Raw genomic sequence first — 15,011 nt, 5'->3', positions numbered from 1 at the left:
TCCCCCACCCCTTCACCCCCTTACCCCTCCCTCAAGGCAAAACCCAACTGGCAGATGCCACACAGAGTACATGCAGTCCAGTACATGGCCGCAGGTCAGGGAAGGGCCCGAGGGCAAAGTTCACAGAGTGCCAGAACAGCTCAGGATTGTGTGACCTCATTACCAGACGCTTGCTAGGAGCAGAGCAACAGGCTAGGCAGGTCAGCCATGACAGTGACACAGATATGACATAAGCTATGGCAGTTAGCGTTGCCGTGCAACACAGTTCTACACAGCAGAGGACTTTATACACAACAGTGCACTACACACTCTCACACACACACACACACACACACACACACCACACAAAAACTGACTGACCCCATGTGTTTAGCAACATAAATTACATTAAACACTTTATACTTAAATGTTTTTTATTAATTGTTTTTCGATAAAGGGACAAAATGTGTGTGTGAACAGGATAATGCAGACAACTGCCAGAAAACAAAGACAGTGGTTTCCCCAATGCAACAGAGACCAGACACTAATACAACCAAAAAGAGCAAACATTTTGTCCAATGACCTTCGGCCACTCTTTTTGAAAAAAAGAGAAATAATATAAAAACAAAATAAAAACAAAATAAAAACAAAATAACGATCCATTCTATGTCTCTGTTTTAAACAGAACACATAAGTAATAATAAATAGTAACTCCCATAGTAAAAGATAAAGTTCAAGTTCAAGTTACAACAAACAGCTCTCAGAACAGGAATAGAAAAGGCTGATAACAAAATATTCCGCATTGCCATTTACAAAAAAGTCTGAACTCAAGCAGGCCTCTGCACAAACTCCATTTCAGTTTAAATATGCCTTGCATATGAAAGTATACCCAATCTAAATATAAAGCACCATTTAGTATTTGGCAATGAAAAAAAATCCTGCAAAACATTGATTCTTTTTAAAAATGAATTGACTTTGAAGTTTCTCTTTTTTCTTTTTTTTGTAATTGATGTACTGCATATGAAGTCTTTTTGTTTTTTTTTTTTTTTTTTAAGATGTTGGAATGTAGTCAGGTGGGAAAGGTGAGAAAGACACAAGCACACAACAGACCAGCCCGACATCAGCTTGCATTACTGCATACAAGAATGGCAGCAGAGAGAAGGAGGTCTAAACCAAACCAAAGAAGATATGTACAACCAGGAGACTGCACGGTGGCCATCTTATGACCCACAGCGCCAAACGCCTCATACTTTAGCTTCTTTTTTTTATTGGGTTTTCTTTTATTTCATTAAACATACAAATAATTCGCACTATATTATCCTGCCAAATTAAAAAAATATACCGTGGCAGCTTGGTTTTTTTCCACTACCAAAAAAGGTATGTTAATACCTTTAGAGAGAACAAGCAACAGTTAAAAATACGAGCCTCAATATAAATACTATAGTGCCTACTCTAAGTGAACATTGAATTCAAATACCATTCTAGAAATACAGAAAAAAGTAGACCATAAATGTGTTTAAGCATAGGAATTGACATGAGTGTGCATTTTCCTATATTTAAGTTTTTCTATTATATATTCATATATAATCTTAAACCTTTCCCAAATGCAAATTGTATTCAACCTGAAGAGCTGTGAAGAGTCAAGGCAAAATAAAAAGGTCACAGATTTTTTTTCTCCATTTTATATATACTGTGATCCGAGTCCTGAACACCAAGACAGAGAGAAAGAGAACCACAATGAAACTTAAATACAGTTTCCCTTAAAGGTAATGAAGTGTTATAAAAACCAAAAATGTCACTTTAATTTTTATGCTTTAAAAAAAGGATTTGTACAAAAAAAAACGAATTCTTGAACAAGTTTAAAATTGTTTGTTTAGCATGGGGGTGGTTAGCCAGTCACCGCTGTCTGAGAGCCCAAGGGACAGCAACAAAAGGTTAAAAGTGAAAGGTCAGGGGTCGCGGGCGATATTGGTAAGGGGTTAGAGTGGCTGGCAATAGATTATCTCATGAATCGTTTCTATGTTAAACGATGAAACCCTATTCATCAGCTAGCATTTCAGCATTTCCCTTAAGCGTAGACCTGTAAACTGGGAAAATTGAACAGTGCACTTTTTTTGTCCTATGAATGACTTTATACTCCACAGCGACAAAGATTCTGAGAGAGGCAAGTGCTAGTTTACCGTCAACGGGGTGTAAGCAATTAAATGAGAGAAAAATGCTTTGCGAACCGTAAACAGTAAAAAACTCAACAAAAATAAAACATAGGAAAAGAGATTATGCCCTGTATTACATACTAGACCCGTTATCACTCTCCTCTTGTTTTCACATCGTTTAGAGAGCTGGAGCACGAAAGCAGCAGCTTCTCTCAATGGTTACTTTCATTTGTTTGCTTTCAAGTTTCTGCAACTCATAGTTAATCATCACTGTTCAAAATGTACAATTAGAATGTACTTTAATAGCTAAAATCTCTCCCAACCACCTTGGTAAAGGTTCTAAGTCGATTTTGTATACTTTGAAATGCGACAAAGTTGTTTGGAGTCCATGTACTATTGGCTCCAGTCACCCAGATCCAAGCAGCATTTGTATTTTGTGCTACTATAAAGACAAGCCTGTGTCGGCCAGGATTGTACATTACAGAGTACCTTTGTGTTAAGTACCTCCTAATTAGAACCTGCAAACAGTGCAGTTACACCCAATAATGCCTGTGCCTTTCCAGCTGTAAAAATCCACAATTTTAAAGATACTGCAGTACATATAATAGGTAGATAAATGATGATTAACTAGAATTTTTATAAGACTCATTTACGTCTATGACCAGTTAATCTTAAAGTCAGGTACTTGATGCAAGAACCCTTCCTTGGGTGTTTAAACCCTTATCCAGTATCTGGCTGCGACCACAAGCTTATAGCAGATAGGAAGATCATTAACCAATGCAGTCTTAAGATATCAAAGGCACTCTTTTTTTTTGTTTTACCAAATGATAGTACAAATTCTAATCTTATCACCTCCTCGTCTTTTAAAGAAATTCAAAGGCTGTCACTGCTTTGCGTTTAATAATCGCGCCGAATTTGATTCACCCGCCGTGGACAGGACATCTTTCAGAAAGATCAGGGTTAAGTGTGATTCCCAGGTGTTCAAGAATGGGATAAGCTGAAGACTGTTCGTCCTCCGTGTTACAACATAAAACTGTACATGATATGTGTCACAGAACGTATGCAGCATGGTCGGATCTTTTCCTGTCTTTTCTCTTTTAGAAAATAAAAAAACTGAACTAGAAAATACCAACACATTTACTCAACAACTAACCAATCAGGGACAGTTTCTTTTTTTTCTAATTAGCCAAAACATACTAGGCATGCTGTCTAATTATCAAAAAATGGAAGAAAAAAAAAAAGAAGAAAAAATAACAAAAATAAAAAAGGAAATGAAAAAGTACACAACATGTAAATTATTGCACAAGAGAAAGGCTCGAAGTTTGCGTCAATGCAAGAATATTGCCCCGATACAGATCATGCATTCAACAGGTAATGGAAACGGGGTGTGCTGGTGCAGAGCACATCGTCTTAGCTTCCACCGTACTGGCGAAAGATGTGGGCCTTGGGAAGGAGAATGTACAAGGGGACGTGGATCCAGAAGAGGGCTGGCCTGGAGACAGACTAACGCCTACCGCTCGCCCTCCCACAAACTACTCAGACTTGATTTCAGCGCTCAGCGGACGGTCGCTGTGCCACTTCTTCATGTGTTTCTCCAAGGTGCTGTAGACGCTGAAGGGCATCTGACAGATCTCACACTTGTACACGTCCTTTCCCACCTGGCCGTGGGTCTTCATGTGGCGCGTCAGCTTGGAGCTCTGGGCGCAGGCGTAGTTGCACAGGTCGCACTTGTAGGGTCGCTCCCCCGTGTGGCTGCGCCGGTGCACGGTCAGGTTGCTGCAGTTCTTGAACACCTTGCCGCAGTACTCGCACGTGTCGCTGCGCCGGCTCTCCTTGGAGCCGGGCCTTCCCTGGCCCCCCAGGTGCGGCGTGCTGCCCCCGCTACCCGTGCCGCTGCGCCCCGACACCCCCCCGTCCAGCTCCCCGGGAGGGGTGGAGAAACGCAGGCTGCCGTTGTCCGACGAGTGCTCGGACGAAGAGGCGAAGGGCGATTGTCTGGAGTCCCCGAAAGTCAGAAAGGGGTCCTTGAGTTGGCGAGATGCAGCGTAGCCGGCCAGCCACTGAGAGTAGACATTCTCGGTGTTGGGGATGGTGGGCGTGGGCAGGTCGAACTCCTTCTCCAGCTTGATGCGCTTGGAGAAGGGGCTGAGGGGGCTGGGGCTGCCCAGGAGCAGTTTCTTGGAGAGGCCCACGGAGGCGGTTTCGCTGGGGGACGCGCCCCGCCCGTTGACCGCCGAGCCGCACCCGTCCTGCCCGCGGTCCGACTCCAGGACGGAGTCCTCGTCGCAGAGCGCGCGGGTGTGGTGGAGGTCGCGGTGGAGGTGCAGGTGGTTGTCGTGGCCCAGTGCCGCGTTGCGTTTGTGAGCCTGCAAGGCTTCGCTGAAGTGCTGCATGCTGGCAGCCAGACCCATGCCCTGCATCACCTCCGGGAGGGAGCGAGGACGGGTGATCTCGTCCCCGCCCGCGGCCAGGCGACCCCCCACGCCACCGTTGTTCTCATGGTGACGAGCTTCCTCCAAGTTCAAGCCAAAATGGTAGTTGTTGCTGTTCCTCCTACCTGCCTCCAGGTTCTCTTCCTCCTCCTCCTCCCCCTCCTCTTCCTCCTCCTCCCCCTCCTCTTCCTCCTCCTCCTCCTCTTCCTCCTCCTCCTCTTCCTCCTCCTCCTCCTCGCCGTTCTCCCGCAGCAGGCGGTTGTTCTCGCTCTTCAGCTTGGCCACCACTGACTTCAGGGCGTTGCTGGCGCTGCCCATGTGCTCGCTGGTGCCCGGCTCCGGAGACGAGGCCGTGGAGAGGCCGTCCTCCGACTTCCCGGCGTTGGGGGAGGAAGACTTGTGCATGTGCGTCTTCATGTGGCGCTTCAGCTTGCTGGCCTGCGTGCAGGCGTGGTCGCACAGGTGGCATTTATAGGGCTTCTCTCCGGTGTGGCTCCGCCGGTGGACGATCAGGTTGCTCTGGAACTTGAAGGACTTCCCGCAAAACTCGCACGACTTGCTCTTCAGGGAGGTGGAGGAGGGCTGGGAGGCCGACGAGGGCAGGGGGGTGCTGGGGGCCGTCTGGGAGCCCGGCGGAGACTGCGTGGAGTTGGGGAGCGGAGGAGGGGTGGAGAGGTACGGAGGTTTGCCCCCGGCCCCCGCCGCGCCCCCCCCTCCTCCGCCCTGCTGAAAGGGCTGAAGCAGCCGCTGCATGGGGCTGGGCCGGCTGGGCGACAGCGGGGGAGTGGACCCTGAGGTGTTCCCCGCCAGCTCCCTGAGCCGGCGCGAGAAGTCCATGGCAGGCGGAGGGTCCAGGGCCAGGGGGGGGTTGAGGCGCAGCACCCTGTCGAAGGCACTCGGGTGGTGGGCTGCCAGCGCCAGATCCTCCTGGCTCAGGTGGTGGGGGTCCAGGTGGTGGCGCGGAGGAGGGCTGAAGAGCGGGGGAGTCGGTGGAAAGCGCTGGTGGTGGTGGTGGTGGGCCCCCCCTCCACCCCCGGAGCTGTCCCGGCCCCCGGACACAGACCCGGGGATGCGGAGGAGGTTGAAGGGGCTGGCCTCAGCCAGGTGCAGCCCGTGGAGGGGGGGCTGGGTGGGGCAGTCCGCGCCCCCGCCCAGGGAGGGGGGCCGGCCCATGCGGGGGGTGAGGGGGCTGCCGTGTTCGCTGTCCAGGTAGATGCGGAAGCCGTGGGTGTTCTGGGCGTGCTGAAGCAGGAACCAGGCGCTGCCGTAACACTGCTTACAGGTTGTGCATGTGTAGGTGCTGGGCTCCTCTTTACCTGCACACACACACAGAGAGAGAGAGAGAAGCACAGGTTCACTCACAAGCCCAGGGACAGCGATCTACACAAAGCACATGATTTTTCCGTGACTCTTGATAACACTAGTGGAGTGTCATCAAGGTTAATTTGATTGATCAAACTGCATTCTTGCTTTGTCCTGGCAAACGTTTTAAGTTGGTAGGAACATTCTTATCCCTGCAACATTTTTATTGAGGTCATGCCCCACATGATCAGTGAGACACAATCCCAAACAAGAAGAGTGTATGTGTGAGTGTGAGTGTGTGTGTGTGTGTGTGTGTGAGTGTGTGTGTGAGTGTGTGTGTGTGTTTGTGTGTGTGTGAGTGTGTGTGTGTGTGTGTGTGAGTGTGTGTGTGTGTTTGTGTGTGCAGGGGGGGATGGCAGCTTCTTCCAGCCTGCTGTGGGACTCTCTCTCTGCTGGCTCTGAGGAGGCTCAGGCTGCAACAAAAGCAAACAATGAAGACTAACCCTGCTGCACTCCTCTTCCTACTGATGTACAGAAATAGAGCCTAACACACACACACACACGCCACACACACACACACGCACGTACACACACGCAGACATACACACACCACACCCTAAACACACACACACTCGCACTGAACACAAAAGCAACTACTGAGAATGAATTCAAATGAATGCCAGCACTAAATATATTTCCATTAATTCAGAGAGCCACTATTCAGGACACCATAAACACAAACACACACGTGTTTTCGCCGCTCTCCTGAACGAAACAGCGAGCGAACTATCTGAAGCTGAGCAGTTTGAAACTCGCATCCTCAATTACCTACTTAAAAATCCATAAAACCCAGCGCACACCAAAAGCAAAACCTCTCAATCAAGTTTAACTAGAAACCTCCCCCTCCGCCGTCCCAGCCAGGCTAGCGACGGCAAAGAAACATTTAAAACAATAATTGACTTTGAATGGCTCTCCGACAGTGACCTGTGGTGGGCTGCACGGTGCATGTGTGTAATCTCATTAGACTGGGACCACTCTGCCATCGTCTCATTTACAAGATTAGATCGTAAACGGACGGCCGCTGAAAGCCTTTCAATATGAAACACGAAGCAAATATGGAGGAGAGCTCAGACCGCAACACACACAGAGGCACACACAGAGGCACACACACACACACACAGAGGCACACACACACACAGAGGCACACACACACACACACACACACAGAGGCACACACACACACACACAGAGGCACACACACACACACACAGAGGCACACACACACACACACAGAGGCACACACACACAGAGGCGCACACAAACACACACAGAGGCACACACACACACACAGAGGCACACACACACACACAGAGGCACACACACACACACCCACACACACACACAGAGGCACACACACACACACACAGAGAGGCACACACACACACTGCCTTTATTGGCGATGAGAGAGATATAAATCCACTAATTATTTGATGCAGCATTTCCTGTTCTAATGTTCTGCCTGCCTAAATGCATGGGTGGGCACGGCCTGATGTAGACACAACTACACACACACACACACACCAAAATAAATCAGCCAACCAGTAACAGAAAACACATAACTTCGTACATGATCCAGCGGCTGTGTGGGTCTGTTTTCCAGTCTAATTCTAATAGTTTACTGTGTGTTTACACACTTACAGTAAATACAGCTGTATTATGTGTGTCTTGAGGGAAGCATAGTAAAAAGACTTGGCTGTGTCTTACGGTGTCATCGCACCTGTGATTAAGTCACTCAGCCTATATAGTGTACGCAGAGGGACACCTCCACAGGTGTGGCATTGAATGTAATTAGTGGACTAGTCCAAGTCAACAGCAGGGACAGTGGGAGATACCACTGGCCACCAGGCGTGGGGGTGCAGACAAGCTTGATTACGCCAGAGCCTAAACGAGCATGGAGGCTGCCCAAGGGGATGCTGGGAAATGGAAAACACGAGGGAGGCCGAACCCCCGAGGTTTCACCTGGAACGGTTCCGTCCGACATTGCGGGGGACTAGGCAGAACCAACACCTTCCTCTCCAAACGAGGAAATGCACTCTAAAACTCTGAACATGTCACTATGTTCCTGCATTTTCGGGGAAGTCAAAGGTGGTGGATACTTAATTGTGGCAGGTAATTATACCAGAGATATTTCCAGACAAAAAGCTATTTTGCAATTAAGTGTCATAAACTGTATTAAATCAACAGGTAAACAGACAGAGAGCAGTTGCGTTGGCCTTGTGGCCGCACACACACACACACACATCCATCAACCTCTCGCTAAACAGCTCAGAAAGGAGGAGCCATCGCTAGCTAATGACTGAGGTATAAACCTGGTGAGTTAACGTCCCTGGTAAAAGGGTTCAGTGGATTTACACTGCTACGCTATATTGCTATATTTCACCTTCTGGAACGGAAAATGAAGACAAATCTTTCCGCTCTCGAAAACCCCCGACTTGCAGCATATTATAAAACAAGGAAGGGGATATGATATATCCAACAAACACTACACATATATTCTATAATATATGATACACTATAAATAGTATTTCCGTATTTTCTGGTAGGGATATTATGCTTCAGGGTCCCTTCGATCAAGTATAGAAGTAACTATGTGAGAGAGTTGTGTGAGGAATGGGTGTGTGAAGGGTGACCCATGTATTTTAAGCAGTGAGTGTGTGTGTGTGCGCGTGTAGGCCCGTGTGAAAATGCGTGAGAGCAGGCGGTTGAGGTGGATAATCCTGTTAACACACACAGATGAGTGTGTGTGTGAGTGTGTGTGAGAGTTTGTGTGTGAGTGTGTGTGAGAGTTTGTGTGTGAGTGTGTGTGTGTGTGTGTGTGAGAGTGTGTGTGAGAGTGTGTGTGAGAGTGTGTGTGTGTGTGTGTGTAAGAGCATGCTCCATGGGAGACCCCAGGACACTTGCAGCCTATTGTGTGTGTGTCTGCTTCAGAGCAGACTGTGTCTGGACTCTGTCTGAGAGCTGAGGCTAGCCTCACACACTCTCACACGCCCAAATGAAGACACACACACACTCTCAAATACACACTCACATACACACACACCTACACATGAAAATGCCCGCACACTCAAACACACAAACATGCAAACAAGCGCGCACACTCACATGGATTTGTGCCCCTTACAGGCCCTCCTCCTCTCTCAGAAATATGCAAGAAACACACCCCACATGACAGGCACAAAGAGATTCATCTGCCAAAACACACACATGAACACACACACGTATGCACACACACACACACCCTTCACTTTCTACAGTTTGTTGAAAGGGCAGCGCTGGCTGCTAAATTATGGATCATTAACATCGGCACAAATTACCACTAATTGTGGCCACCTGCACAGGGTTGGACCTGTGCATTTGCATTCTCAGGCAAAGATGTTTTTTTTTCTCATTGACATATTTTGATCTTGAGTTTACCAGTAGATAAGGCTTCTGGAACGAAGTGAACAAGTCGAAAACACAGAGGTAGAAAAATAAAGGGATGGCCAACTGAAACAGAGAGCGAGGAAAGAGCAGTGAGTGTGAGGTTTAATTTTGTTTACATTTTAGTCATTTAGCAGACGCTCTTATCTAAAGCGACTTACAGTAAGTACAGGGACATTCCCCCCGAGGCAAGTAGGGTGAAGGGCCTTGCCCAAGGACACAACATCATTTTGCATGGCCAGGGAATTGAACCAATAACCTTCTGATTAATAGCCCGACTCCCTAACCGATCAGCCATCTGACCCCCCTAGGTCGGGAGAGACAGAGGGGAAGGGAAAGACTGAGTGAAGACAGAGAGAGAAGGAGGGACAGGGACAAGGTGTGTCATGTGTCCAGGTTTAGGGATGGGGGATTTAGGCTTTGGACCCAGCTAGTGGAGACAGTTTGGCCGCCGCTGCAAGGCTTGGCAGCGCTGGTCTCACATCACGGAAGAAGATAGGACGAGAGCGAGAGAAGGAGGGCGAGGGGAGGGGCGGGATGGCTGAGCGGTTAGGGAATCGGACTATCAATCTGAAGGTTGCAGGTTCGATTCCCGGCCGTGCAAAATGATTTGTATCCTTGGGCAAGGCACTTCACCCTACTTGCCTCGGGGGAATGTCCCTGTACTTACTGTAAGTCGCTCTGGATAAGAGCGTCTGCTAAATGACTAAATGCAAATGAGGGAGGGAGAAGAGAGAGCAAAAGAGAAACTGACAGTATAGAAAGAAAGGGAGAAAGAGCGAGACAGCGACAGAAAGCTAGAGAGAAATACAGTAAAGGGAGGAGAGAGACAGAAAGACGGAGAGAGAGAACGAGAGAGAGTAAGTAAGGAAGATACAGGCTGCCAGCTCCTTGCGCAGGGAAATGTCAAAACGATGTAGCCTGGCAATGAGCTTCCAGAGAACCGGAGAACGAATACGAAAGGGAGAAAAAAAGAATGTGTGCTCTCAAACACTGTGCCAGGAACATTTACAGTCACACACACTCAACACATTTCACCACATTATAAGCACACCCATGCAAAGGCATCTAACACTCAGTATAAACCATCATTAAGCCAAGGACACGACAGACACACTGAAGTGATGTTAGACACACACACACACAAATACACACACAAACGCGTTGTAAAGAAACAAGAGACAGAGGGGCAAAAGAAAACCTGTGTGCATGTGACGTGCATTTGTGCGTGCATGTGTGCGTGCCTGTGTTTGTGCGTGCGTGCGTGTGTGCGTGTGTGTAAAAGCTTCACACAGCCTGCTAGGCCGACACACACACATCTACTGAGTAGGGATGATCTCAATATGGCACCGTCATCGTTGATTGCTCTTTTTCAATTTATTTTTAAAATCCTCAGAGGATCCTGTTAGTTACGTTGCAGAAGTGAGAGCTAAGGTGCACGTTTAATTCGGCGATTTCAGCGAGTGAAGTAGAAAGGGATGCAAATGGAGGAGGGTGATGTGAGGGAGCAGGGAGATGGAATGGAGGAGGGTGATGTGAGGGAGCAGGGAGATGGAATGGAGGAGGGTGATGTGAGGGAGCAGGGAGATGGAATGGAGGAGGTTGATGAGGGAGCAGGGGGGAGGCGCGGGAGTGGGTGTGTGTTTCTCGTCACGTCTAGCACCACCGATTCTAACTGTTCCCTCTGGACAGCTGGCAGTGACAAACAAAGATGGCGGCCAAGTGTGACCAGCTTGGGCATTCTGAGCCCAAGACGTGAGTGTACACACACTCCGGCGCGGCGTCCACACCTGCCTGAACTCCAACAACACTGTCTGATGCTTCGCAAAAAAACAAGCTTCCCTCAGATTTACTGAAACCTCAGAAATAAAGACTGAGATCAAGCCATTAAACTGCAGGACATGACAGCCTTCTTTGTCTTTCTATTCTGTTTCATCTCTCTCTCTCTCTTTGTCTGTTCTCTACTTTTCTCCCATCTGTCTCTCTCTTTCCTTTTCTCTTCCTTTCTTCCTCTCTCTCTGTCTCCCTCCACCCCATCTCATTTCTCTTTCTCTCTCTCTCTCTCTCTCTCTCTCTCTCTCTCTCTCTCTCTCTCTCTCTGTCCTTGGCTATGTGTTGCAGCTTCCACCTCTGGGTAAGATAATGGTAATTGCTGTAATGGAACATCACAGTCGTAGGATTAGGGGTTGCCGAGGGAGAAAGGCCTGTGTCCTGTAATAGAATTTGGGAATTCTAAATCTCCAGCTTAGGCTTTCAAGATGTCCTCAAAATATTGACGGTCCAATGTCCTGTAACCACTGACCTACTTTGTCCGCATGTCACATCACACCAAACATTTAGTTCTATCAGAACAATTCAGTTCCTGGATTGTCATCTATTCAATCTGAATATCCCTTCACATCTGACATAAACGTATCAAATCAAATCAAATTTATTTGTATAGCCCTTTTTACACGCAAGCATGTCACAGAGGGCTTCACATATGCCCATAGAACTGCCCCTCAACCAACCTAAACCCTCCATTAAAATCCTAAAACCCTAAACCCCCCTTAAAATCACACCATGAACAGATGAACAATAATTTAGATCGTCAACAGTAACTATGGTTCCAGGTCAGTGTGTAGACGGTAAGCTACGGTAGCTCTAGTCTGTATTCCCTGTGTGTTGCAGCTTAAACACACGCACACACACACACACACACACCATCTCCTCATCCCCGGCCAGGCGCTCAGTTCTAAGCTAAGTGAAGCACCGTAAACAAAACGCTGTTTGACCAGCACTTGCTGGGCGACACGGCAGGGCCGGTAGAGATCCTGCAGAGAGGATGCACCAGCCAATCACCTCCTGGCAACACAGAGACAACACACACCCCAGGACCCTGGAGGGGACTAACACAGAGACAATAGGTCTTTATCAGGCTATTATAGCAGCTGGACTGGGAACAGGAGCAGGAGAGAGGGAGGGAGAGAGAGAGAGAGAGAGAGAGAGAGAGGAACAGACAGAGAAAGGGAGAGAGAGCTAAGGACAGAGTCAGAGTCAGAGTCAGGGAGAGAGAGAGAGAGAGAGAGAGAGTGCGAGAGAGAGAGAGAGAGAGAGAGAGATAGCGAGAGAAGAGAGAGAGAGAGAGAGAGAGAGAGAGAGAGAGAGAGAGAGAGAGAGAGAGAGAGAGAGAGAGAGAGAGAGAGAGAGGGGAGGGAACAGAGAGACAGAGAAAACATTTGAGTCAGAAGACAGAGAATCAGAGATAAAGTGCTTTGGTAGAGCTGAGATGTCGACCAACTAGAATTTTGGCTAATTGAAGCCGTAACCAAGGCAACTGATAATGATGTGACATGGTAGACAATGAGATATGTATACTGTGTCTATATATATATATACATACATGCATGTACATAAACATGTTTTCTCCTCTAGAGCATGCAAACCAATGCACACATGACTACAACCATCCGCTTTTAGTTAGCATGATTAAAATTAAAATGACTGAAGATGGAACTAAAGAGGTGGGAGCTGTAAGTTCCTAGCACTGTAGTGTACAGCAGGAGGTGCAGTGTTACTAACACTGCAAGTGAAATAAAGACATAGTGACCCCAGTTTACCATACAGCAGCTTCCTGCCGCTACGGCCAGTGACTGACATGAGAGCAAAACACAGATACTGTCTGTCAGCTGTGTCTGTATCTCTGTGTGTAATGTGTGTGTGTGTATCGGCACAGGCACGCTTCTAGTAGAAATATCAATACCTTATGTCCCAGTGTTTTTGTAATCCCTGCTGTGTCGCAGACTGTGGTCTCTACCCATTGGGAGGGAGTGAGTGTGTGTGTGTTCAGTGTAGGGAGTCAGGTGGCTGAGCGGTGAGGGAGTCGGGCTAGTAATCCGAAGGTCGCCAGTTCGATTCCCGGTCATGCCAACTGACGTTGTGTCCTTGGGCAAGGCACTTCACCCTACTTGCCTCGGGGGAATGTCCCTGTACTTAATGTAAGTCGCTCTGGATAAGAGCGTCTGCTAAATGACTAAATGTAAATGTAAATGTTCTCTCCAGTCACAGCCACAGTGGAGTAGCAGACCAGAGAGAGGAGCAAACAAACCTTTCAGACAACAGCACCGTGCTGGAGAGACTAAACCAGAGCCCACTAAACTGTGTTTATGATCGCAATTAAATGGCTGTGCTTTTATAGAATCACTCAAGCATGCTGTAGCAATGATCTGTGCTGTGTGTCTGTGTGTGTGTGTTTTAGTCCCTTCATTGGGAGTCACAAAACACGTAGTGATATAGCAAGCCTTCACTTAACCCTAAACCACGCTGGCAAATTACAGAGCATCGAAATTACAGCACATACATGCAAGTACACACTTATCGACACACACACACAAACACACAGGGAGGAAGCCTGGGGTTTGGACAAGGAAACAAATCCAAAATGCTAGAACCGTCCGGCCACACATGCAAACCCATGCACACATGTATACAAGCATCCGCTTTTAGTTCTAGCCATTAGCTTCATGATCGTCCCCTCAGGATCTGCAGAGAGTTGCAGCCCCGATGCTAGCTCTGTACTAGCTGTGATGCTAATTGCGATGCTAGCAACGATGTTACTTCTTTACTAGCCGTGATGCTAGCTGTGATGCTAGCTGCGATGTTAGCCGCGATGCTAGCTCTGTACTAGCCCCAGGGGCCAGGGCTTTGGTCTCACTCACATCCACTGACAGCTAGGCTAATTAGCACCAGCAAAGCCTGTTTCACATCTCTGTATCATCCTCTCTCTCTCTCTCTCTCTCTCTCTCTCTCTCTCTCTCTCTCTCTCTCTCACTCTTTCTCTCTGTCTTCCTCCCCTTCTCTTTCAGTATAAATGTGCTATTTAATTACGAGGATGAAAATATTAAATAATAAAGGCTGATTAATTGAGAGAGAGGTTTTTAAGTTGCGTGCGTGTAGATAAAATATATGCAGGTACACAGAGAGTCTACGAGTCCTGAAAACCCAGAAGATCAAGCTGGAAAACAGATCTCTACGCCACAAGCAATAGGTCAGTGGTCAATGCAGGAAAACACACACACAGGGACATGAACAAACACAAGACAAACACATAGTCGAACACACACACATTCACACACACACACACACAGGAAGCAGAAAGTGCATGGAGGGTAGTGAGTGATCTACAGGGACCTGCAACAGCTGCCAGGCAGAGCCACTCTGTCATCAGCGTGTGTGTGTGTGTGTGTGTGTCAAGGCCTTGCACAGTGATCACAGTGGGAGATCACTCTGGGCTGAGCAAACACCTCAGCTGGCCAGAGCTGTATGACAGCCCTTCCAGCCCACACACACACACACACACACACATGCGTGAATACATCACACATAAACACACACACACACACACACACACACACACACACATGCGTGAATACATCACACATAAACACACACACACACACACACATACACACACACACACACACACACACACAGGCTAGTTGCTTTCTATCTCTGTCTAATCCCTCCTCCTCAGTTGGCTCATCGCTCCATCTGTCCATCAGGGCATACAGCATACAGGTGTCTGTTGTCTCTCCCTCCCTCGCTCGCCCGCTCCCTCTCCTCTCACCACTGACCCGGCTGTCTATGAAACAGCTCTGTTTGTCTCTCTCCCTTGTCCCTCCCTCTC

At 47.9% G+C, this 15,011-nt stretch overlaps 1 protein-coding gene across 1 annotated transcript in view; it reads right to left on the bottom strand.

The window, feature by feature from the left end:
- Positions 1-428: 428 nt before the first annotated feature.
- Positions 429-15,011, bottom strand: part of bcl11aa (BCL11 transcription factor A a) — a 37,163-nt gene continuing 22,580 nt past the window's right edge. The window contains exon 3 of the mRNA XM_067236894.1: positions 429-5,880. Coding sequence (XP_067092995.1) covers positions 3,665-5,880 — 2,216 coding nt within the window. The 3' untranslated portion in view covers positions 429-3,664. The remainder of the gene's footprint in view (positions 5,881-15,011) is intronic.

This window comes from Osmerus mordax, chromosome 5, assembly GCF_038355195.1.
Source record: "Osmerus mordax isolate fOsmMor3 chromosome 5, fOsmMor3.pri, whole genome shotgun sequence".
Taxonomy (NCBI): domain Eukaryota; kingdom Metazoa; phylum Chordata; class Actinopteri; order Osmeriformes; family Osmeridae; genus Osmerus; species Osmerus mordax.
The sequence above is the reverse complement of the archived record's forward strand: the minus strand, read 5'-3'. Positions and strand labels throughout refer to the sequence as shown.